This window comes from Parasteatoda tepidariorum, chromosome 4 (assembly GCF_982258835.1).
Source record: "Parasteatoda tepidariorum strain Cologne lab strain chromosome 4, Ptep-v5.0, whole genome shotgun sequence".
In the NCBI taxonomy this organism is placed as follows: Eukaryota; Metazoa; Arthropoda; class Arachnida; order Araneae; family Theridiidae; genus Parasteatoda; species Parasteatoda tepidariorum.
Genome location: NC_141758.1, coordinates 112,624,904 through 112,649,794, shown reverse-complemented (window position 1 = coordinate 112,649,794; position 24,891 = coordinate 112,624,904). Strand labels below are relative to the sequence as shown.

Sequence of the window (24,891 nt, the reverse complement as noted above, 5' to 3'; positions counted from 1 at the left end):
ATTTAAGTGAAAATTAATATATTCTACAAGCATACAAAGTTGAAAAACATGGAACTTTCAAAAAGTGTCCACACTTTTGGCCACCACTGTATATATATATATAACGCTTGTTGTTGTTTCACAACAAAAATGCAGAACAAATAAACAAATTGATGCTAATCTATGCAATGCTTAAAAGGCAAATAATTTCTTACTTGAAGAATTAAGACAGCTACGGCCACACCTCCAACTGCAGCTGCTTTTCCTTTCAGGTAATCAATAATAACCGTATAACAACCCTAGAATAAGATTTCAGGTAAAATATTATGATTTTTAGTATGATATTTCAAATAAAGATCAGGTTGTTCCGTACAGACAGCATTCAATACATAATTTTGAAATAATTTTCAAAAAAAATCGAGCATTACTAGTCGCAAATTAATATTTAAATTATAAAATTTAACATTTTATTAATATAATAGTTTTTCATGAATATAATAGCTCATTAATATTTAATTATAAGGAACAAAAACGCTAACTTAATCTGTCGAATCACTAGGGAAAAAGGCGAAATGGAAAACATCGAAACAAGTTCGATAGCGTCGTTAATAGTTTCAAATAGTCACTTTGTAATAAGTGTGTTTTTTTTACGTAATATTTGACAGCCTTGGTGACTCAGGAGATAGAGTGTTCACTTTTCAATGAGGTGAAACGGGTTCGAATCCCAGCAACAGCTGGTCGATACGAATTACGCACCCGGCTCGGACCAACCACAGTGCTGATGTAAAGTATCCTCAGTGGTAGACGGATCATGGGTTAGAGTCCCTTTGCCGTCAGGCTAACAATGGGAGGTTTCCTGGTTTTCCTCCACATGAAACGCAAATGCGGGTTGGTTCCATCTAAAAGTCAAATTTCTCCCAATGCTTGATCCAGGACTTCCCTTGTCTTCTAGATCGGGTTCAAAATGACAAGGGTATGGAGTTGAACATTAGTAGTCGTAAACTAAAAAAAAATGGGTCGGCTGTTCAACGACGGTTATAAAATAAAATAATATTTGACAAGATTTTTGAAAAATTGTAGATCAAGTGTGGTAAATCCAAAATTCTTGAAGTACGCGATGGATAAATCGCTGTCTTCTCAATGAGGTGACCCAGGTTCGTGTCCAAGCGGTGTCTGGTAAATGCGAATTTGTTCCCGGCACTCGTCGACCTCAGTGGTAGACGGATCATGGGTTAGAATTTCCTAGCCGTTGTTAAAAAAAATAGCATCATAATAATAAATCAACTTTTTGTTCAAAATGTAGCTTAACAGCGATATTGCCGATTTTCACCCGACACTATTAGATCCTTTTTTTTTTAAAATAAAAAAGTTCATCCACTGTAAAGAAATGACCCAGTGTGCATATAAATAACCGAATTCATAATTTCTGTGTTAAGTAATTACTTTATGAGAAAGGATCAAAGCGTGAAATTGCTCCCCAGTGTTAAGGGACAAAACGAAAACAGTTCACTACATTCATACAAACAAAACCCTTCTGTCTAAAGTTATCAACAGATGGCAGCACAAATTTAGAAGTGGGGAATCCAAATTTAAAAATGAATGAAATTATTTATTTATAAGAAAAGGGGGGAGATTATTTATTTATATAAAAAAAAAAAGTTTATAGTAACAGAAATGATTGTGTTCCGTAAATTTCCGGATTTTTCTCTTACCGCAATCCGGAAGTTTCTGGAAATCCAAGGTCCAGAAAGTTCAAGATTTTTATTTCTAAAAATTCTTGTCTATTTTATTTAAGAATATTAGAATTAGAATTTATACTAGGCGTCTCTTTCATTTGTAAATATATTTTCTGATAGAATAATAAATGTGATTACTGATAAAAGTAAACTTATACATAATTATTCATATGAATTATCCTGCATGGTTCGATCCCCGCCGTAGTAAATGGTGACTGATGCACGTTAAATCTATCGAGTTGCAAAGTGCTCCATTTTCCCATAACAAACCGTGGGTGGTTCTCGTGGTCTTCCTCTCCATATAACGCAAATGTGGGTTAGTTCCATCAGAAAGTCCTCCACGAAGGCAAATTTCCCTCAATACTCGATCCAGGAGTTCCCTTGTCTTCTGGATTGTGTTCAAAATGACAAGGCTACGAAGTTGAACAATAGTAGTCGTAAACCCAAAATTGAGTCAGCTGTACAACGACGAATATAAAATTTAAAAAATATAAAAAATAAAATCATGCTGCATATAATTTATTTAGAATTTTGAAAATATCAATGATTTAACATTATGTAGACATTAGTTTTTAGACATTAGTTACTGTAGTCATTAATTTTTTGAAATGGGTCATAATGACTTTATTCAAAAAATTTTCAGGATTTTTGAGTCGGGCTCACAATCACCCCTGTAGAGTTAATGTTGAACTAAGAAATAATTTTTGTTAAAACGTGCTGTTGAGAGCCTACCTGTTGATAATATCCTCCTGTTTTCTCGTCTGTACATGAATCCGGCACTGATATAGTGTGTTCTGGATCAACAGTATAATCATTTGGTCCCTCTATACCACAGCAATGGAGCTACAATTACACAACAAATAAACAATTTTTAACTCTCTTCTAAAAGAATTCATCAATAGAAAACTTTCAAAAAAAAAAATACATTATATACATTATATTATTATTTTAGTTATGAAGTTTATGAAGTTAATAGCTACAAAGTTTACTTTTTTTTTTATAGTTATAAGTGCGTATTCTTTTAGAACACTGTGACTTGTTTTGATTTGTTACGGATTTTCGATGGATTTGATTTTTCTGTGACTTGTTTTGATTTTTAGCACCAAATAATAGTGCTACCTGCTTATTACAAATAAAATTAACTGCTAATGAAGTGTGTAAAGACGTGTCACATTACAATCAATAGTTTAGCACATAACTATTTTCGAATATTGTACATTCGTACATCTGTTAAGAAACTCAATATATTAAAAGAATCAAATTTAATTGGATAATTTATAAAAAACATTTTAAAAAAAAAACAGAAAGCCATGGAAGATTGCTATATTAAAATTACTTTTTTTTCTTTTCAAATATACAAAATATATAATATATAAAATACCCTTTCAAATCTATAAAATACCCTCTTTTCTCATAAGTGTAAAACTTTGTGAAAAGCTCTCTCCTCTTCCAAAATATAACATACTTTTTTAATCCCCCTCTCTCTAACAAAAGTTGTAAATGATGCATAGTACATACCTTTTTATAAAAATTACATTATCTCAAAATATAATTCGAAAATTTTATTTTTTCGCTCTTAAGGATGCATGGCGTTGTAAAAGACTATCCCAGAAATAAAAATTGAAGTAAAATACCCTCGTCTCAAAAATCTGCAAATTTGTAAAATACTTCCTTCTTTCACAAATGTAACATTTAAGAAAAACCTCTCTTAAAAATGTTATATTTTGTAAATGTTTCTTGTAAGGTTTTTCTCATCTAGATGGCGCTACGAGCGAGCTGAAATGATGAATTGTAATGAGAAAAAGGGAGTAAATTAGAATGTTTTGGTAGTTGTGGAGCCGATGGGCACGATGTAAATTACTATTATTTCCTTATTTTCTATTAGTTTCATTCTTTGATTAGATATTATTTCTTTATTTTAATATTATTATTTTTGTTTGTGTTGTGTGGCATAGATATGTGCTCTAATAAAGTATTTTCAGCCACTGAAGAATTTTAATGTGAAATCATTTTTACATTATGGAAATTTAGATAAAGAACTCTATTTTTCTTTTCTAAAAAAAAATTATAAACTAATAATCAGTAAAATATGCCTCTCTCCTCTCTAGAAATGCAAAACATTATAAAATTCCCTTTCATTAGTAAAAAAAGTGATAAAGTGATTTGAGAAATCTCTCTCTACTAAACTGAACAATATCCAGGGTTCCCACTCTTTTAAAAAAGTAAAAATTAAGCACTTTTAAGGACTTTTTATTGAAAAAATTAAGCACTTTCTTGAAAAATTAAGGACTTATGCCGCCAGTGACAGTGCCAATTATTTACCTTTCTAAAAACATCAATAAAAAAACAATAATAATAAATAATTTTATTATAATGTACACACTGATATAATTGTATTAATTAACAGGGTTCAGAAAAGAAGTACCAGGCTATTTTTGCAAACCCGGGTCGGGTTTTTTGAATAAAAAAAATTTCAGATTGTTAAAAGTTAACGTCATTTACATTATAAAAGTTAACATATGAAACTAATCTGTATTCCATTATTAATGATTTCAATGAAATTGAATTGTAAGATTAAGTGCAGAAATTAAGATTTGTAATTTTTTTCATGTATACTAAAAAAAAGGAAATAAAGAAAATTGGCAAAAACATTGAAAAATTGTTACAGGAAGTTTTTATATTTCGCTACTAGACCAGCAAACGTGTTATAATTACTTTTATGATGAACTTTAACGAAATTATTTCCAGCCAAACATGTTATTATGAATTAACTTTAATGTTACTAAACATTCTGGTGAAAAACATGAACTGATTTTAAAGCAACCAAAAATTGAACAAAAATTAAAAAAACGGTATATTAAGTTGCAATTGATAACTGAATAAAATGATTATTAAAATCTAAGGATCTTTCAGTTGAGTAGATTTAAATTTTTATGTAACATTCTACTTATCCTTAGTGATGCTAAAAAATTTAAGGACATTTAAAAACCTTATATCAAAATTAAGTACTTTTAAGGGCCCTTATTTTCCAAAATAAAAATTAAGCAGTTTTTAAGGACCGTTGGAGCCCTCTGCTCTCAAAAATGAGCAGTTTTCTAAAATACTGTCCTCTCCTCAAAAATAAACAGATTTAGATAATACCTTTTCCGCTCTCAAAAAGAAACTGTTTTCTAAAATAATCTCTCTCCTTTTAAAAAGGAACAGCTGTGTAAAATAGTTATATGCTCTACTCAAAAATGGGCAGTTTTGGGAAATACTCTCTCTTTTCTCAAAAATGAACAGTTTGGTAAAATAATCTCTTCTCAATACTCTTGTTAAATACTCTTTCATCTTAAAAAGGAACAATTTTAGGGAATACTCTTTCGTTTCTTAAAAATGGGTAGTTTCGTTAAATAACAAAATACAAATTTTACTTCTCTAAAATGCACATTTTTTTAAAAAGATACTCTTTGCTAACTTAAAAATGAAAACAAAATGTATAAAAACAAAGAAAAATGCCTAAAAAAATAATGTAAAATATGTCTGAAAACAACAATAATTTTTAAATATTTGTAAATGTATAAATAACTAATAGTTTTTTTTGGTCCCTTGTGTAGTACTATTTTTGTAACAAAAACAATTTTATTTGTATGAATTTAAGAAAATAGTGAATTTCTTCAATTTTTATTCTTTGTAGGAAATTATTTCCAAAATAATAATGTTATTATTAAAATAATCTTTGATGAATATAATTGCAATAATAATCTTGAAATGTTTTTTTTTATGAATAATACAATGATAGTAACAAATTTTCAATTAATAAAAAATCTTAGTAGTAATAGGGTAAATTTGTCAAAGAGTTTAACAGGTATACACTCAAGTCTTCAATGATTGTTTATCCTACTAGCATTTTAGTAATTAATTTAATGAGTATAACATGGATATAATAAATACTTTAAATTTATAATTCCAGAAGTATTTGGTAAATGCAAGTAATTCAATGAGTTTAACATGCATACAATTATAATAAAAAAATGCAATCGCAGCAGCAAATTAAAAATATATTAAAATAGAACATAGAAAAACGAATTGAAACTTCCAAATAGATCTACAAATATTAAAAAATTAATCAGCATTGTAACAGGCTAGAAAATTAAGATTTCTTAAACGATACTTAAAAGTTTAATCAATTATAGATAGAAGGGGAAAAAGTAAACAGCTTAATAACTTTCGATCATCGATTATCACGCATTAGGCCTCAATCTTAACTATTACAGGGCTCAGGGCCCGACTTAGCCTAACTGGGGCCCAGGGCAAAAATTTCTTTAGGGGCCCCCCTCTACTTCAGTAATGAAGATCCGAACTTTATGGAGGTATTTAAATTTTCACCTCATTAATACATATATAAGAAGAAAATTTACTAGAACCTAAAATAGCTATAAAGCCCCCCCCCCTCCAAAGGTCAGACGAAATATCGTTCTGCCCATTTTACCGATTTTCTGACAATTCCATGTCAATCATGTCAAATGCAGTTTTTTGATTTTTAACTTCATGATCTAGCTGAGAAAAATTCATCTCTTTGCTGACATTAGGGCGGAATTCAGCTAAATTTTTGCAGTTATGATGGCTCAATTAAGCCAGTCAGAAGCTTGTATTTTTATAAACATATCGCATTTTGCGATATGTAAAAATACAGGCTTTTGATTGGCAAAATTTGTCCCTCGTAATTGCAAAAATTTAGCTGAATTCCGCACTAGAAAGTCATGGATTGACGAAATATAGATTTTTTGTGTTCATACGATAGATTAATGAAGATTACGTAACATAAAACTGACGGATTTTTACACTGTACTGATTTTTTGATTTGACAAATTAATGAACATGCCTTACGCATGTTCATTAATTTGTGCAGACAATAATTCAATTTACGAAATCAGAGCGTACTGAAAACAAACACTCTTTTTTTTATTCTTTTTAGACGGAATCCGATTTTTGATCTCAAAATAAGAGGGGGCACAACTACATATTACTAATACCACTTTTCGTGTATTTCAATACACCTTTGGTATTATTTAAACGAATCAAAAAATATTTGCACCCAATTATAAAATTCGTTAATCTGACAGAAAATAATTTTACGTTAAAAGTCTAACTTTTGTTAACCGCTTCCCTGATTCCGAATAAAATCGGGTACGTATATAATGCGAATATGTATTATCCCGAGTATACTCGGGCATAGCAGATTTCGTCCATGCGTTTTGTTTTATCACGTTTTTACTCGGCCGGAAGCGATACACAAAATAATTATAATAATCTGCTGTGATTGGAAGATTGCCCATTTTTGTTTATGAGTTTTGCTGCCTGTAGGACTGCAGACGTGTTCTGTACCTAACCCCCCTCAGTAACATAGTAGGTACTTAGGGGGTCACGGTTGATGAATTTACATAGAAAAAAAGAGTAAAAAAAATGGCGCTTGCAAATGAAAGTAATGCAGATGATTTTTCAGATTATAAAGATGTGAACATATACAAAGACTCATATTTAACTCTTTTCATTTGCCAGAGATCATTTGGGATAGTAAACGGATGGTAAATTAAATATTTTTTACACATAAAAAAAAATTAAAACTTCAGCTTAGAACTTGCGTATTATGTTTTGTTTTAGTTCCTTTTATTTATTAATGAAATAAAAAAATATGTTGATAATTTGCATTTTTTTCTTCTTCAAAAAATTGGTAAGGAAAGCGGTTAATAACCTATTATTTTATTCATCAATGGTCGAAAAGACCTCAATTGTAAGATATTAAAAAAAATTTCATCCATTAAATTTACGTAATTTAAAGTCATTAATCCAAAATTTTAGAAAAAACGGTCGAATAGCTCCTGAGAAATAAAAATTCAAAAATACGACTTCTTGCCTCAATTACTTTTTGAAACTCAGAAATCGTTCAAAAAGGTATCTGTAATGGTCCATTTTTGAGTCTGTTTTCGTCATTTAAAACAGCAGAAAATAATTCACATATTTATGTTAAGATTTAACAACGAATCATAAAAATTAAGGGTAAAAATGAGATGAGAAGTTATTAAGGTGTCCGCAACTGTGCATAACTAGATTAGTATTCATATTTATTTTTTAGAGTATACTTACCTTTGATTGTACTAAATTGATGAATTCTCTTTGTTTATCATCTCTTGCTATGTTTATCATGGCTCGCTTAGCTTTTAGTTTTATGTCTTCTTGTGTCTGCAAATAAATAAGATTACCTCAGTGCTATGGTAACATTTGAATACAATAGCAATTATAATTTCTAGTAATTACTAAGGAATCTTCTTTCGGTCTTTTTTTCTCCCAGAGGCGTATTTTTTATAAATTATTGTAAGCGTATAACGTGACTCGAAAGAATTTGTCCAGAAGAAAACAATAGGGCCTACAAAAGTAGCATCAAGGAACTCCATAAAAAAAAAAAAAAAATTTCGTTGACATTTTTCTTTATTTGTGGAAATGGTATTTTAAGGTGTTATACATTTCAGTCACTTTTTACCTCATTCTGTTGGAAAGAAATGGGCTAATATTTATCCACGAAATCTGACTTTGACTTGGAAAAATGTAATATACTGCTTAGCCAATGTTAGGAAGACAAGCAATAAACCAGATGAATATTTTTGAAATAAAGAAATCTGTATTCTTTAGTATACAAATTTGGAAGAAAAGTTATATATTTCATTAAGATTGTAAATGGCATGTGTTTACGAATCTACATTTAGTTGAAAATTTAGGATCCATTTTCATTCTTGTTCATCTATGGCAGACTCGAATAGCAGACTCGCATTAAAAATTAAATAAAATTTTGCATACATGTTCGACATTGGATTTTGTATGGAACTTCAGAAAACTGAGGGAACCGCTCAGAAATATGGGCTTCTGAGAAAAACGCGTTTCAAGTTCCATAAAGAAATACTTTAGGCTTTTCAAAAGCTTGCTTAGCTTTCTCCTTTAATACGTCCATGAGCCAGCAAAGCATCTGTGAAATATATATATATATATATATATATATTCACAGATGCTTTGCTGGTAACATACGATACAAAAAGAAAAAACGAAGAAAATTAATAAACTGCTGTAAGAACGCACTATAAAACAAAATCCCTCCACTAACGCTTTTACCTCAATTTGCGCTTCTGTTTTAATATTTTGTGAAGTGGCAATCTTGTTACGAAAATATTGTAATTGTAGTTAATTTACGTCACACTCGAGCTGCACAATGGGTTATTGGCGACGGTCTGGGAAATATCCCTGAGGATGATCCGAAGACATGCCATCACTATTTGATCCTCTGCAGAGGGGATGGCACCCCCGCTTCGGTAGCCCGATGGCCTGCAAGCGAAGTCGAGCACTTTACAGTAGAACAGTTTAACGAGACCAAAACGCACACTCTCGGTACCTATTTAGACTCATCCAAGTGGTCACCCACCAGCACACTGACCACAGCCAGTGATGCTTGACTTCGGTGATATGCTGGAAACCGTGTCTTAAACGATCAGTCAACTGCGGGACTGAAAATATTTTAAATCATTCCTGAAAAATTTCCCGTTCATGTAAGTTCATTTGAATTCGTTTATGTTTTATTCTGTTTTTTTATAACATTTTATTTTCTGCTTTTAAGTCGTATTTTTACTTAATGTGTTCGATTTTATTTGTTGTGAAATTTTATGTAATTTTTTTTCTTTTAGTTCTCCTCACACTATTGTATTGATATGTTTTGCTTTGGCTACATTGATACAATATTAGAATGCACTCATTTTTGCGGATATAATCGTGTGAGCTGATGAAAAGATTATATCTTTTATTTTCCGGATTTTTATAAATTTTTTATCCTTTTCTTTTTGGATATTTTTTCCGGATTTCTATTATTTTCATCACTATTATCTTTATTTCTTTCCTTTTTTCATTGTTCTGTAGTTTTTTCCATGTTATCTCCACATTTTGAACTTATTCCTTCCTCCATATTACCTCCTCCATCTCAATCTACGGACAATTATATGCCCGAGCGTTCTTTACTTATTTAGCAACTAATTAATATTCTTGAATTATTGAAACCAATAACTAATTAATAATGTTGAATAATTTAGAAATATTCATCGAAATGTTTTCTACTGAACTTAGCAAATTTTAAATTTCGAGTTTGTAAGTATTTTCAATATTAAACTTTGAAAAAAAAATTTTGAAACAACTTAACAAAATAAAAAATTTAAAAAATCTTACAGGAAAAAAATTTAAAAAAGCTGACAGGATAAAATTTTAAAATAGCTTATAGAAAATATATATAAAAAACTTACAAACTTAAAATTTGATAACTAAGTTCAACAGAGCACATTTCAATGAATGAAATGAAACAAAAATTGACTACTGAACAAATAAATTTCCCGTGGAGTTAGTAAAATCTCTTTTTTTGGCTGAAAGGGAATCTTAACTATTAATTAAATAAAAGATCAAATGCTCTTAACTGATGAACATTAAATAACGAGAATAAAAATGGAAACATCTTTTCGTCTTACGTTTTTGTTTGTAACTGTTGTCCATACTAGAGCCACAACAACTACCTCCAGCACCAAAACAATGCCTACAATAACTGTGAACTGGAAAAAAAGGTATAAAGTTAAAAACTGAATGGGAAAAGAGTTAGAGGAAAAAATAACAAAGTTACTGACTAATAGTATCACTATAGGGTATATAGATTACAGAAAAATTTGAAAACTGATAAAAAAGGATCGATATTTCAAGGTGCGGCAACCCTGCACTAACAACAATAATTATTCATTTTACTCAATAAAAAAATTCAATTTCACGCATGCACGGTGTTCAGTCATCACCACACTTAATATATAGATATATATTAAGGGTATGAGCAAGTTTTAAATATAACATAGCTTCATCGAATTCCTGAAAAAAAGCAACGAAAAATAGCTTATTCACAGTGCTTTAAAATGTGTTCTAGTTATAATATTCAAATTTATCTTAAATAATGAACTCTACGTGTAGAAATAGTTTGAGAGAAAGAAATGATTTAAAAAATATTCAAAAATAATGAGCGTCTCGCAGCATAAAATATTTCCAGAGAGGTTTTATCACAAGCTAAAACAAAATCAGAAAAAGATAAGGCATATCTAATGAATAACGGTTTTTAAGATTGTTTTCACTCTCTGAACGTTAGCTTTTATTCGAAGGCATGCTACGAAATATCACTTTTTTAATGAATAATATGCCATTTTCATGACTGCTGCGAGTGTGCAACCGTTGCTTGTCTATCTTTAGCAATGGCCCTCTTTGCTAATCGTGAAAATGACGCAAAATGATAAGACGTAGAAAAATTACAATTTGTGAAATTGAAGAGTTTTTGTGACGGATTTTTTTTTTTAATGACTCTTTACAGAAACACCGCATTGTAAAATTTACCAAATAATATCATTATTAATTGAATTTTTATTTAGATAAAAAATCATGAAAAAAAAGCAATTTTGTAAAAATTATTTGTCTATTCTTAAACCTAGAAAATAAATGAAAAATAATGATTTGTTTTATAGTTCTAGAATCTAACCTATAAGAGAAAAATACAGAATACCCAAATAACGAAAAAAAATAATTAAAGAAAAATTGAAGGAGATAATACCGGCGTTCGATTTACGTAAGTAATTTATTTTCGCTTAACTTTGCGCTGATAATTTTTTAACCATCGTTGAACAGCCGACCCAATTTTGGGTTTACAACAACTGATGTTAAACTCCGTAGCCTTGTAGTTTTGAACCCAATATGGAAGACAAGAGAACTTCTAGTATGGGGAGAAAGTTGCTTTAGTGGAGGACTTTTTGATGGAGCGCATTTGCATTACATAGAGAGGAAAACCTCCCATAGTTAGCCTGGCGGCAAAAAGACTAACCCATGATTCATAACCGCTGAGGATATTTTACATCAGCACTGTGGCCGGTGCCAGCTGGGTGCGGAATTCGTATTGACTAGCCATCGCTAGCATTCGAACCCGAGTCGCCTCATTGGAAAGCGAGAGCTCTATTCACTGAGCCAACGGGGGGGCTCTGGTGTTGTTAATTTTTTATTTTATAATTTTAGAACCGTCTTTGAACAGCCGACCCAATTTTTGGATTTACGACTACTAAACTCTGTAGCCTTGTCATTTTGAACCCAATACAGAAGACAAGGGAACTCCTAGATCAAGTATTAAGAGAAATGTGCTTTCGTGGAAAACTTTTTGATGGAGAAAACCCATATTTGCGTTTCATAGGGAAAAAGACCACGAGAACCTCCCACGGTTAGCCTAACGGCAAAGGAACTCTAACCCGTCTACCACTGAGGATATTTTTACGTCAGCGCTGTGGTCGGTGCAAGTCGGATGCGGAATTCGTATCGACTGGGATTCAAACCACGGCTCGCCTCATTGGAAGGCGAGCTCTTTCCCCTGAGCCATCGCAGCTCTGGTGCTGTTAATTGAGAAAAACTGGAAAAGAATATTTTTAAAACAGCTACTCGTACCATTTTTACTTCAACATTTTTTATCAATCTAAAAAAAAAAAATTTTATCAGGCGCCTATTTCATTTAGAATTTGTCTGACCTACAGCGGAAAGCATTGTTTAATTCGTTTTTTTGTCCACGATCCACGTAACTATTTTTGAAACTTAGTGAATATAAATTTTCCGTTTCTTTTAGCATTTCGAACAGGTCTATCCTCATCCATTTTTTTCTTCTTTAATTGGTACAATGGCCATTTTGAAGAGAATCAATTTAAAATGGTATTTAATTATGATCTTACAATGATGAGCATGCAGACTTGAGATGCTATGGCACCATAGCATCCTATGAAGCCTATCAGCATAATGATGATGCCGACAAAAATGAGGATCCATCCTGCTGTGGTGAATTCTTTTACATCCAAGTTATCCTGGATCTTGCTGAAATCACCATCAGTCTTCACCCATATTCCCAGGGCAGTAATGGCAGCACCGAGAGTCTACAAGAACAAGAAGAAATTAGTAACAGGATTTGTTCATCAGGCAAAATGAATTGGTATTGAAAATATACCACTAAAAATAACGTCAAAACACATTTAAAGCAAATAACTCATTCATAGAACATACAGTCCTAGCCCATATTATTAGACTCACTATAAGATTATATGTAAAATTACAATTATCTGCTGATACTATGCAGCTGTGTTGTTTTTACTCAGATGAAACCGGTTTGAATTTGTTTACGCTCCCGTCTATAAAAAAATCTTCTGAATAGAAACCCATGACATGTTTAAATATAAAAGTATTGCAGATAAACTCGTGCAAATCATGTCATTATTAAACAGTACGTCTAATCATTTAGTCTAATTATTATAATAAACCAATATAATACCCGATATAATAAATATTCTATATTTATATTATATATCGTCTAATTTAACCAATAAATACACGAACGTAAACAAGTTCAAACCGGTTTCAGTCGCATAAAAACAAAGTTGTTTACATAGAAAAAAAAAGAGTAAAAAATTGCTCCCGCGAGCGAAAGTGAAAAGAATGCAGATGATTTTTCAGATGATGAAGATGTGAACATATATAGAAGATGTGAACTAATATTTAACTTTTTTTCATTTACCTGAGATCATTTGGGATAGTAAACTGATGGTCAATTAGATATTTTTCACACATTAAAAATTTTAAATTTTCAACTTAGAACTTGGTGTATTATGTTTTATTTTAGTTCCTCGTATTTATTAATGAATTTAAAAAAATATGTTGATTTTTTGCAATTTTTTTCAAAAAAATGTGTAAGGGAAACGGTTAAGAAAAAAAAAAAAGCCTAAAATTACATTTCTAAAACGAGTAGATACATGGAGACAATATGGTCTTCCAAGTTATTTATTTTCAATTGTGTTTAGAGAAAGGTAATTATGACATGCCATAATGCGTTTCCGCCCGAGTGATTGTGAATGTCACGTGAGTTATGAGTCACTGTGTTTCTTTGAAGGAGAAAAAAAAAATATGAAGCGATTAATGGAATTATTGATCTAGCACTTTTAGAGTTCAGCCACATTTAGACCAAAACCCTACGAGAAGGCAAATAATATCGTGCTCAGACAGAGAAATAAAGAAGCATGATTAAAGGTTTGATAAAAAAAATCGCGTGATTTTCAGACATTATGATAAACTATCGATTACTATAATATCGATTACGGTTTTCCTTCTATGAAAATCGTCTCACTCTTTTGTTAAATATTATATGAGTTAGTTTTAAAATACATTCTGGGGAAAGTAACTTGTTTTTATAGCGATTACAGTTGACAAAATCTAAACCAGGAATGACGAACCTTTTACCATGAGCAAAATATTTTATTCATATAAATAAATAATTTGCTTTAAAAATACGCGTGCCCTGAATCTCATTTAGTGTGACACCTGTTGCTGATTGGAATTGAATGGGTTGTTTTTTTTAACCGCTTCCCTGATTGTCTGCGAGTTAACTCGGGTATGTATATATTGCAAATATTTATCAACCCGAGATGAATCGGGCGTAGCAGAATTTGTCAGTACGTTTAGTTCTATCACGTTTTTACTCGGCCGGAAGCAACAAAAAAAATAATAATCTACTGAGATTGGCTGTTTTGCTGTTGGATTGTGTGACTGCAGACGTGTTTTGTGCTATTTTATATACAATGGTTGCTGAATTTACGTAGAAGAAAAGTGTAAAATAATGTCGAATTACTTCACTGGTGTTTGGAAAGTATCACTTTTGTGTTGTTCCTTGTTTTAAAAACTATCATACAAAGACTCATATTTAATTTTTTTCCCCTTGATAACTCTGGATAGTAAACTGATAGTAAATTAAATGTTTTTTATACATAAAAATATTAAAATTTCAACTTAAAATATGTGTATTAGATTTCGTTTTAGTGCCTTGTATTTATTAATGAAATAAAAAAATATGTTGATTTTTTGTATTTTTTTTTCCTTCAAAAAAATTGATAAGGTAAGCGGTTAATAAAACACCTACTTTGCTTAAACCCAATGCATTAATCCTTATAAACCAAGGCGGTTGTTCCTTACAGTTGAGTTCATTGATAAGAAGACCTACCTGTATTCATACACCTATGAAGACTCAAATAATGTAAGAAGCAAAAATTTCAAATGTGTCCATGTCTGAAAACTTTTGAAAAAGATTGTACCATTGTTAAGTTCTCTGATGTATGAATATGTAATCTTATCTCTCTACTTTTCCTTATGTTTCACTTAATTTCACAAATTTCTTCCCCCACGAAGAATTTTCTTGGAATTTTATTAATTCTATTTCCTAACTTTAACCACTCAAGAAAAAAGCAGAATTAATCCCCTTTAGCAATGTGTCTTAAAATAAACTGTAACGCTTTCTCGAAATGGAAAAAATCGTGCCAACACTGCTTCCTTTGAATTTTCTAAGATATCTAAATAGCTCTTGAGTATATTTTCTTTTTGTTCAGATGACATTTTATCAGAGAAACTCTATGTAAACTCCAAGTGTGTTTTAAGCGACTGGAATTTTTTTGTGTATCAAGATCTTTTCAGAATATCTCAAACTTTTCCTCTAAAGATCTTGTGATTTTGATCTGCTTGAAATTTCTGATTTATACCAGTAAGTCGTTTAAACACATTAAATCACATAACCATGCGTTAAGAAATTCTTGCTTCGTTTCTGATATTAAAAAAAAAGAAACAGAATTTTATCCAAAAAGCTCGACAACTCTCAACGTATTTAATTTTTCTTTTTTAAAGTACATTTACATAAATGACATACACCATTTGGGAACCCCAAATGGTGTTCCGAGAATTAGGACTTTTGTTTATCTAACTGTGATGATTTTTGAAACCTTATTATTATTTAGATCTAATTACAAATGTATTATTGATTGATTTCGTTTTCAGATGTCTTTATAAAATTATGTAAAGTAAAGGGCGAATGAAATATAGGAAAATGCTTTGTTTAAAAAAATACTATGTTTCAAATAACATCTATGAAAAAGTTGTATCAATATTTCCTATCGCGCTTTTCAAATTAAAATAAAATATTATTAAATTCGTTGACCTGGAATGTAAAGAAAAGTCTATGTAAAGAAAAGGCTCCGTTAAAACAATTCTTTTAGTTTTCATTCCAACAAAAAGCATAACTTGTTTCATTTTCGCTTTTGCACAGTGCGCAAAAAAAAAAGGGATTACCTTGAATAACTTTTGATCTAATGATTGGATCTTTACGTTCGAGGAATCAATCTATGGTTTAAAGGGGTAACCTAAAATAGGCTAATTAATTAGTGCGCACAATACTTTAAGTTACGAAATCAGATAAAGAAATTTTTTTTAAAAAAACGTATTTTCTCAGAATAAACATCATACACATTTTTTTTCTCCAGCGGATTCGGATTTCTGATCCCCAAAACATAGGGGATAGCCGGAATCTGGGAAATAGGGTCTCTGTATTTTAGCTAGAAGAGCCATCCAAAGTTTGGACCCATTAATGTTCATTTTACTTTTTTGCGCAATTCACAATAAAGAAATTTTTAAGCGAATTGAAAAATTTTCGCGGACATTTATAAAATTCCTTTGTTTGAAAATAATTCCATACAAAAAATAAATTGTAATAAGTATTTGTTTTTTTTTAATTATTTAAGTTGACAATAGTCGAAAAAAATTTGAATTGTATGGTCAATATTTATACAAGATTCGAGCGAAATCGGCCGAATAGTTCCCGAGAAATCGAATTTTAACTATACGACTTTCATAAAATTCGATTTCACAGGAACTATTCGACCGATATCGCTCAAATATTGTATTTTTGCATATAAAATTACATACTTTAAAATAACGTAAAAAATTGTACACATTACAATTCAATTTATAGTTAAAATTTTTTTCGACTATTATTAAATCAAGTAATAAAAAATAATTAATATTTACTAAAATTAATTTTTTTAATGAAATTATCTTTAGATAAACTAAATTTGTAATTATGAGGAAAAACCTTTCGATTCGCTTTAAAAAGTTTAAAAGATTTTTTTCGAAATACGCAAAAGGTAAAATTAACATTAAGGGGTCCAAACTTTGGCTCGCTCTCCTGATCAAACTACGGAAACCATGCTTCCCAGATTGCCTTTATTTTGAGGGTCAGAAATCCCTCAAAAAAAGGTATGTTCATTCAGAGAAAGTGCGTTTTTGCGTCTGATTTCGTAACTTAAAATATCGTATGTACTCATTCATTAACATATTTGAGGTCACCCCTCGAACCATAAAGAGTGAGTCCTAGAACGTGAAGATCCGATGTTGGATCAAAAGTTATTCAAGGTGGCCCGTTCTTCTTCTTTTTTTTTTCCGCTGTACCCCCAAAATAAACTTAAAACTAAATTAAATGCAGTGAATTCAACTGACCGATATGAAATCTAATTTAAGATAATGACTGCAAAAGAGATTTTTAAAAAAATCCATTCCAAACATTAAAAGCGGGAGCTTTTAATGTTTTTATATGCATCATTATTTATAAAGTTGGGGATCCGACGAAACAAAAAATTCAATCCTTCAGGGTTAGAGCCGCGATGGCTCAGAGAGCGTTCGCCTTCCATAAGGTGAACCGGGTTCGAATCAAAGCAGTGGCTGGTCGATACGAATTCCGTATCCGGCTTGCGCCGACCGCAGTGCTGGTGTAAAATATCCTCAGTGGTAGACGGATCATGGGTTAGAGTTCCCTTGCCGTCAGGCTAACCGTGAGAGGTTCTCGTGGTCTTTCTCCATGTAACGCAAATGCGGGTTAATTCCATCTAAAAGTCCTCCACGAAGGTAAATTTCTCCCAATACTTGATCCAGGAGTTCTCTTGTCTTCTGGATTGGGCTCAAAATTAGGAGGCTACGGAGTTGAACATTAGTAGTCTTAAACCCAAAAATTGGGTCAGTGTTCAACGACGGTTACAATAAAAATAATAATAAAAAATCCTTTAGGGTTCCGTAGCTGAATCGCTGGACTATACCAAGAGTAATTAAGGTGTTCCGCTTTTTATTTTTACACACTGTCCATAATTAAAATTCTTTTACCGAGAAAGTCAGTGTCTTGTTATTTCATTCTGAGAAACAAAAAGCGCCTTTCATACACTTTCAAGGACGCCTATCTTTTTTCATTAATAAAATCAGCTGTAGACAGGCAGACTGAAAGATGACAACAAATAAAGAAAAAAAAAACGTCTTCTCTTTTTACAAATTATTTTTAAAATGGAGACTCATTTTTTCTCGTCGATTTCCGGTTCTATAATTGAATAGATTTGTGGAAGTATAGTTTCCGACAAATCGCTATTTTTTGAGTAAAAGAAAGAAAGGATTAATGATTCTAAGATCGATTTAAACTACTTGTGTCATTATTCATGAATTAATTCTATCGATTTGAAGGCCAATTCTTTTGTTATTGATAACCCTTAGAGCAAGGGTTCTCCGCGGAACTCCAGGTTGCCGTGGAAGAGTGAGAAGGGTTCCACGAGTGAGTGTACCAGTGACGAGCTTTGAAACCTCTGATTATATTTATATCCACCTATAATTCATATTTTATTTGTTTTTACGATTTTATAATTTTATAACTGTCGTTGAACAGCAAACCCAATTTTATGGGTTTACGGCTACTAATGTTCAACTCCGTAGCCTTGTCATTTTGAACCCAATCCAGAAGACAAGGAAACTCCTGGATCGAGGTTTGGGAGACATTTGCCGTCGTGGAGGACTTTTTTGATGAAGCTAACCCGCATTTGCGTTACATGGAGAAAAAGGCCACAAAAAACTCTCACGGTTAGCCTGTAGGCATGGAACTCTAACCCATGATCCGTCTACCACTTAGGATATTTTTGCGTCACCACTGTGGTCGATGCAAGCCAGATGCGGAATTCGTATCTACCCACCATCGCTGCGATTCGAACCCGGTTCACCTCATTGGAAGGCGAGCGCTTGATAGAATCAATCACTTGAACTTAAACGATACGGGAGCCTCTGATGTGGGCATTACGAAGATGGAATGTGGAAAACTCTTGATTCCGAATTTCATGCACATTTGGATAAAGTAAAACTAGGTTAAATTTGCGCAAAATATTAGGCCCTTTATTAACATTTTAAACATCTTGTTATTAAACTTATTTTTTTAAAAATATATGAATGCAAAACAGATATTAAAGAAAATGATAAAAATGGTATAAAAGCAATTGTGCAATTACAATCAATAATACTTTTAAAACGAAAAAAGAATTCTGATATACTTTATTTCTATCAAAAATACTTTTGAGAGTAAAAAAAACAAAATTAAAAAAAAACTTTTGTGCTTAAAAAAATTCTTTCGGAATCTTTTTAGATTTTAAACCTTTCTTGAACATAATAAGACCCATATAGGCTATATTTTAGTACCAATTATTCTAACATTACTAAATTAAAAGTTTCCCAAACTTTTTATAACCTAAAATATCTCTGTATTTTCCTTTCGCGACAAATGTATTTAGATGTGCTTTAACTACTCGTCCTTTAATAAAAATAATAAAACCTTCCATAATTTAAAAAAATCGTTAGATGGCGTAGTTATTTAAATAAAGGAAAACAATAAATTTAAAAATAACCCACACATAATTTAGTTAGATGCTTAAAAAATAATTAAGTATAAAGAAATAAGTTTATTTATTTGGAGGTTTAAAATAGAGTAAATCATTTTTATAATTCTGGGGATTAAATAAGCATGATCTTTGGAAACAAAATAAAATTAGCGAAGGAACAATAAGAAAATGTTCACCCTTTTCGCAACTAAGCTTTTTTTTTCCTGTCCGTATGGAAATTTATTCGCTCTTTTATATTTATACTAATTCAGCTTCTAAAAAGTTCAGCTAAAGTTGCTCATTTGGACGTTTAAAATTGTGTCGTGCTGTATATGAGAAAAAAAAACTGCATATAATAAAGCTGCATATAAAAAAGCAACATATAATAATAAAATGAAATAATTTTTAATTGTTACTGTATTTTCTTTTCAATTTCACGCATGATTGCATAGTGCTAATTATTACCAATTCTTTGATCCCAAAAGAATTTTTCCAAGACTATTCAGCTTGTGAATAAAGTTGAAGTTGAGTACTTATAAAGAGGCTGTCCATTTTGTTTTATGCAATATTCTTTCAGTTATGAATATAGAGTGTTTGGATACGCTTAGTTTTCTATTTCAGTCTTAATTAAATATGTATTGGTCACATTTCTCAATGGTGCAGGTGCAGGAGCAGATGTCTTTGAAATGTGATGTTTCTGTTTTGAAAATAGTTTCCTTTTATCTTGGTTTTCTCTAAATATTTATTTCGTCAACTTTAAATAGTTATGCGTTTCCTTGAAAAACAATGGCTGTTTTACGCTCCTTTCTGCATTCCATGTACCATTGTTTTCCATCAGATTGCAAAATATTATTGTTATACGCATAAATTTTAGTTTATTAACAAATGCTTGTCTGGCTAAACTGAAACGTTGACTTTAGCATGCATCATTAATACTTTAATTATGAACGAGATATTATATTTCAGAATTATATTAATTAAATAATTCCCGTTTCTATGACGTCCATTTGTTTTATTTTTTTTAATACATAGCTTATACGAAGTTTGTTAAAACATTATTTGCTTTTAACTATTAAAGCACATTAAATTCGCGTCGCCCTATCAAACCATTGTTGTAACTGATTTTAAATAAATCAAATGAATGAAAGAAAGGGGGGAAAGAAAGCGAATATATATATCAGTGATATTCTAATGCTTTTTTTATACAATCATTAGAATATACAATCAGCGATATTCTAATGCTTTTTTCATACAATCATTAGAATATACAATCAGTGATATTCTAATGATTGTATAAAAAAACTATGAAGAAAATCAAATGAATGACCTGCTTGATTATATTTGTTTAAAACTAAAATTTATGAAAAAACTCATGGAAGTGTGTGTTTTTAATAGATTATATTAATATTGAAATACAACATTAATATTGCAATAACTTAATGAGAATTTTGAACTATTTTTTTTTATTTAACTTAGTAGGACTTGTCAGAATTCTATACACATCCTGCATTTTAAGAATTCTAGTGAGAAGTTGATTCGAAAATGTGAGCACATTATGGGTCAATAATTAATAGTTAAGAGAAGAAAAAACTTCTTTTTTTTTAGAAAATAACCAATCACTCATAAGGAAAGCAGGACTGAAAATATAAAAAACTTTCTGATTGCTCGAGGAAACAGTGGAGAGTTGAAAGGTGATTATGCGAAACACTCCCAAGCTCTATTAGGCAATAAAACAAGTTTGGGTGTTTTTGTCACACCTACTCTCAATAGTTTGTTAGATAACGCTAGCCTTTTTGTTTTATTTTCTGACTTAAATATTAATGTGCGACCCCTAATAAGTATACTTCCCTCGCATAATTTTTCACAAGGATTCTATAGATATGTATTGAGGGCAGCGATTACAGAACACCCAGTATAAGAGTAACTATGGATGATTTTTAAATTACAAATGCTATGCAACAGCCATTAAATAAGTCGTACTACTTCAATAAAATAACCTCAAAGAGCTTTAAAAAATTTGCAAAAAATACTAAAGATTTCTTATTTGCAATTAAGAGATAAATCCGCCTAGTTCGCATGTGAAAGAATAAAATAATAATGATATGTCAATTTTAAGTTAACACATTTAACATAGACATAAATTCTTTTTTTATAATAAAATCTTTAAAAAAAAATTCTTTATCGCTTAATTGGGTCCTTACACTCCAAGAAGAAGACTACCCATACCCACACATGTGATCTATGATGTCAGCACCAGGTAATCTTTATCTGCAATATGGAGTATTAAAGCTGAGCTAAGTTTCTCTGTGTAACTTAAATTGTTAATTACCGCTAAGTTAATTAAATACATGGCCATATGTAAAGAACAGTTGCTAACGTAAACAAATGCCACGTTTCAACAACCAATCAAGATACTCACAATACGTCACTTGCAGGTGTCCCATTATAAAATCAATTTTATTTTTGATCTTTCATTAATTAGTTATGCTCCTTTATCAAAATAATTTCAAAATAAAAATAATTATTTATCATAAGGTAAATTTTAAAAAAATAATGTGAAATATTTCTCAAATTCATTGTTTCTTATAACGCAGAAATACAAAATTTACTGAGACAAAATTTAGAAGCTGTATGGGAATTCGCTTAAATGAATTCGAAGCTGCTTGAACTCTTTCAAATTAGGAAAAGAATTATTTGAAAAAATATTAATAAATAAAAAACATACAGTGATATTAGTAAACAAAACATATTGTGACTTAAAATAAATAATTATAAGCTAAAAATTACAAACTAAAAATTTTAAACTTACCACTACACACAAGCTATAAAAAATTACACAAATCTTCAAGCAAAACATTTCAAAAAACTTTAAAAATCTAAGGCAAAAATCTTCAAGCAACGAGTTTCAAGAATTTTCTTGAAGAATTCTCTATCTCAAAAGTAGTATAAATTTAAAAGAAAAAAATGTAAAATAAAGAATTAAGAATAAACTTCTCGGAAATCTTTGTACGAAAAAGTTATATTCTTCCTTTCGTTTCAAATGTTTCGGTTAGAAATAATTTTATAAAGCAATCGTTTTCAGTTTGTGCGAAATTTGAAAATGATTTTTTTTCTACTAATAAATACGAATTAATAAATTCTTTTTCGTTTCAAAGTGTTTCGGTTAGAAATTATTTTATAAAGCAATCGCTTTCAGTTTGTGCGAAATTTGAAAACAATTTTTTTTCTACTAATAAATACGAAAATAGAATTTTCGTCTGCTTTAATATTTGAAAAAGAATGCATTAATTTTTTTTAAAAATTTCAATGGAAATTAAAAAGAGATTACAAAGAACAATTACTTGAACTTTGATTTTTTGTTGATCAAGAAAAATAAATTTTTCAAAGCAAATGTCAACAAAAGAAACACGTGGCTTCGCAAGGCTTCCTCAGTATTAAATCCTGACTTCATCCTTTTTACCTCATACATCACAAAACTTATCCCCATCCTAGATAATTATAAATAATTTATAAAAGCCACAAAATACATAATTATTTCATTTAAATTATTTACTGATTATTTTTTTCTTAAAGAAAAGAAAAGTAATTCAAGATTTAAACCTTATTATATACAGGGTATCTACGCACCTGTAAAGTCATGAAATTCGATGAACAAAATTTGTCATGAAATGTCATGATTTTAACCATTTTCTTAAAAAAAGTCATGGGAAGTCATTGATTTAGCTTACCGAAAAATCTAATTTTTAAAATGGAATTTGCCCCCCTAATTTCATGGTGTTCCGAATATCTGAATTTGTAACAAAATCCCCACTCACAATCATATTTTATTAAAATATAAAATATTTTTTATCATGTTCTTTAAAAATGGTGTGTTTTCAAAAAATGAAAGAAAGAACATCATTTCTAGAGTGAATTATCTTTTAAACTTCTTTGATTTCCGAATTTTTGTTATTATTTTTTTTTATTTCATCATTTTCATTCTAGCTGAAGCAAGCCAGTCATTGTGAGAACAGAAAATTCAGGAGTATTTCTTTCCTTTCCGATGAACAAAATAAGTATGCTTAGAATATAATTCTGCTGGAAAAAAGAAAAAAAATTATTTTCTTTTGTTAATTTTTTAGCAATTTTATTGCTTCAACTCTTTCTTTTGTTTTTAAAATCTATAAATATGAAGATACAGAATATAACAGTTTTGGTTAAACTTATCATTTCGATTAATGTTATTATAATACTCTTTTAAATTTATTGTTGTGTTTTTGACAGAGCAAATAGTAACTTTGTTAAGTCATGAAAAATTCTTGGTATTAGTCATGGATTTGAAAATCTAAAAGTAGCAGATACCCTGTATATAAAACTTAAGAGGAAATCGGGTCAAATAGTACACTTGAGCGAACGCGAAGAAAAAAATTATCTTCTGGGTGAACGCTTTTAAATATGCAAGTGCCTAATTAGAAAATCAAACTGAACTTCCTTAAAAAATGTGAATAAAATCGAGGACATTATTATTCAGTTGCATAATAAATTTTAAAATGAATTATAATTCATATAAATAAGCTACACTACTTACCCAAATAAATAAATTGAACACAATCAGAGAAATCTTCAAACAAGACATCCACGATTTTGAACTTCTCTGTTTGTAAACAAAATTCGGTTTGCGAATCGAATTCCACTTCTTTTTCTTCTCCACAGTGGCGTATAGCACGTCACCTTTTTCCAGAGACTGATCACGCTTCGGTGGATCTGGAGGTTTTTCGTCAGTGGCGTTGACAGTATTGTTTTCGTCTCCAATAATGTTATCGTTTGCTTTCGATCCTGCTTCCATCTCTAATGATACTTTTTCGGTATCTTGATTTCCCGCCATTATCTATCGTTTTCTATAGAAATCGTTCGCAAAGATAATTGAAGATTCGAATAAAAAGCGATAAAAATTTATTTAAAAAGTAAAATCCTTTGATAAAAGTGTAGGATTGGTAAGAAAGCCGTAAAAGAAACCGTTTTTTAGAGTGGTTTAAAGTTCAGGTCTTTTGTATCAGTTGGTTGTCCCAGGTAACAAGATAAAGCAGGTTTAAGTTGCTGTGTGTTTGAATAATGATTTATTTTACACAAGAGGAACTGATAAGGCTAGAATTCTAAAGTTTTTTTAAAGAAAGACGGAAGTGCGAAAATTGTAAAAATTGTGATCGAATGTTTTAAGGAATGTTTATTCGTGTCATAAAAATTGTCGTTTGTTGTAAACTTCAGGAGAAAAAAAAATCTGTTAACATTGTCGAAATTTCAATGCAAAAAACCGGAGAAGAAAGCGATTTAACTTTCAAAACACGATGAAGAAGAAAAATTTCTTTGTCGTCTGAATATAAACTTCTCAATTCTTCAAATCAGCAAATGAATAAAAAAATTATTTCGAATCGAAACAGTATATCCTGCCACTTTAAATGTTAAAAGTTTTTTGATGATGAAAATGAATTTTTTGGTTTGTTTCAATAAAGCACATTTTAATAAAGGAAAATAATTTTAACGTTTACTTATCTTTGCTGACAATGGGATAGGAATAAGGGCAACGCTTGCCT

At 30.4% G+C, this 24,891-nt stretch overlaps 1 protein-coding gene across 1 annotated transcript in view; it reads right to left on the bottom strand.

Annotated features, from left to right (window-relative positions):
* Positions 1-24,344, bottom strand: part of LOC107457133 (tetraspanin-1) — a 30,380-nt gene extending 6,036 nt beyond the window's left edge. The window contains exons 1-6 of the mRNA XM_016075209.4: positions 23,889-24,344; positions 12,515-12,712; positions 10,250-10,330; positions 7,842-7,937; positions 2,448-2,558; positions 195-278 (exon numbers count right to left, since the gene is read on the bottom strand). Coding sequence (XP_015930695.1) covers positions 195-278; positions 2,448-2,558; positions 7,842-7,937; positions 10,250-10,330; positions 12,515-12,712; positions 23,889-24,185 — 867 coding nt within the window. The 5' untranslated portion in view covers positions 24,186-24,344. The remainder of the gene's footprint in view (positions 1-194; positions 279-2,447; positions 2,559-7,841; positions 7,938-10,249; positions 10,331-12,514; positions 12,713-23,888) is intronic.
* Positions 24,345-24,891: the final 547 nt, after the last annotated feature.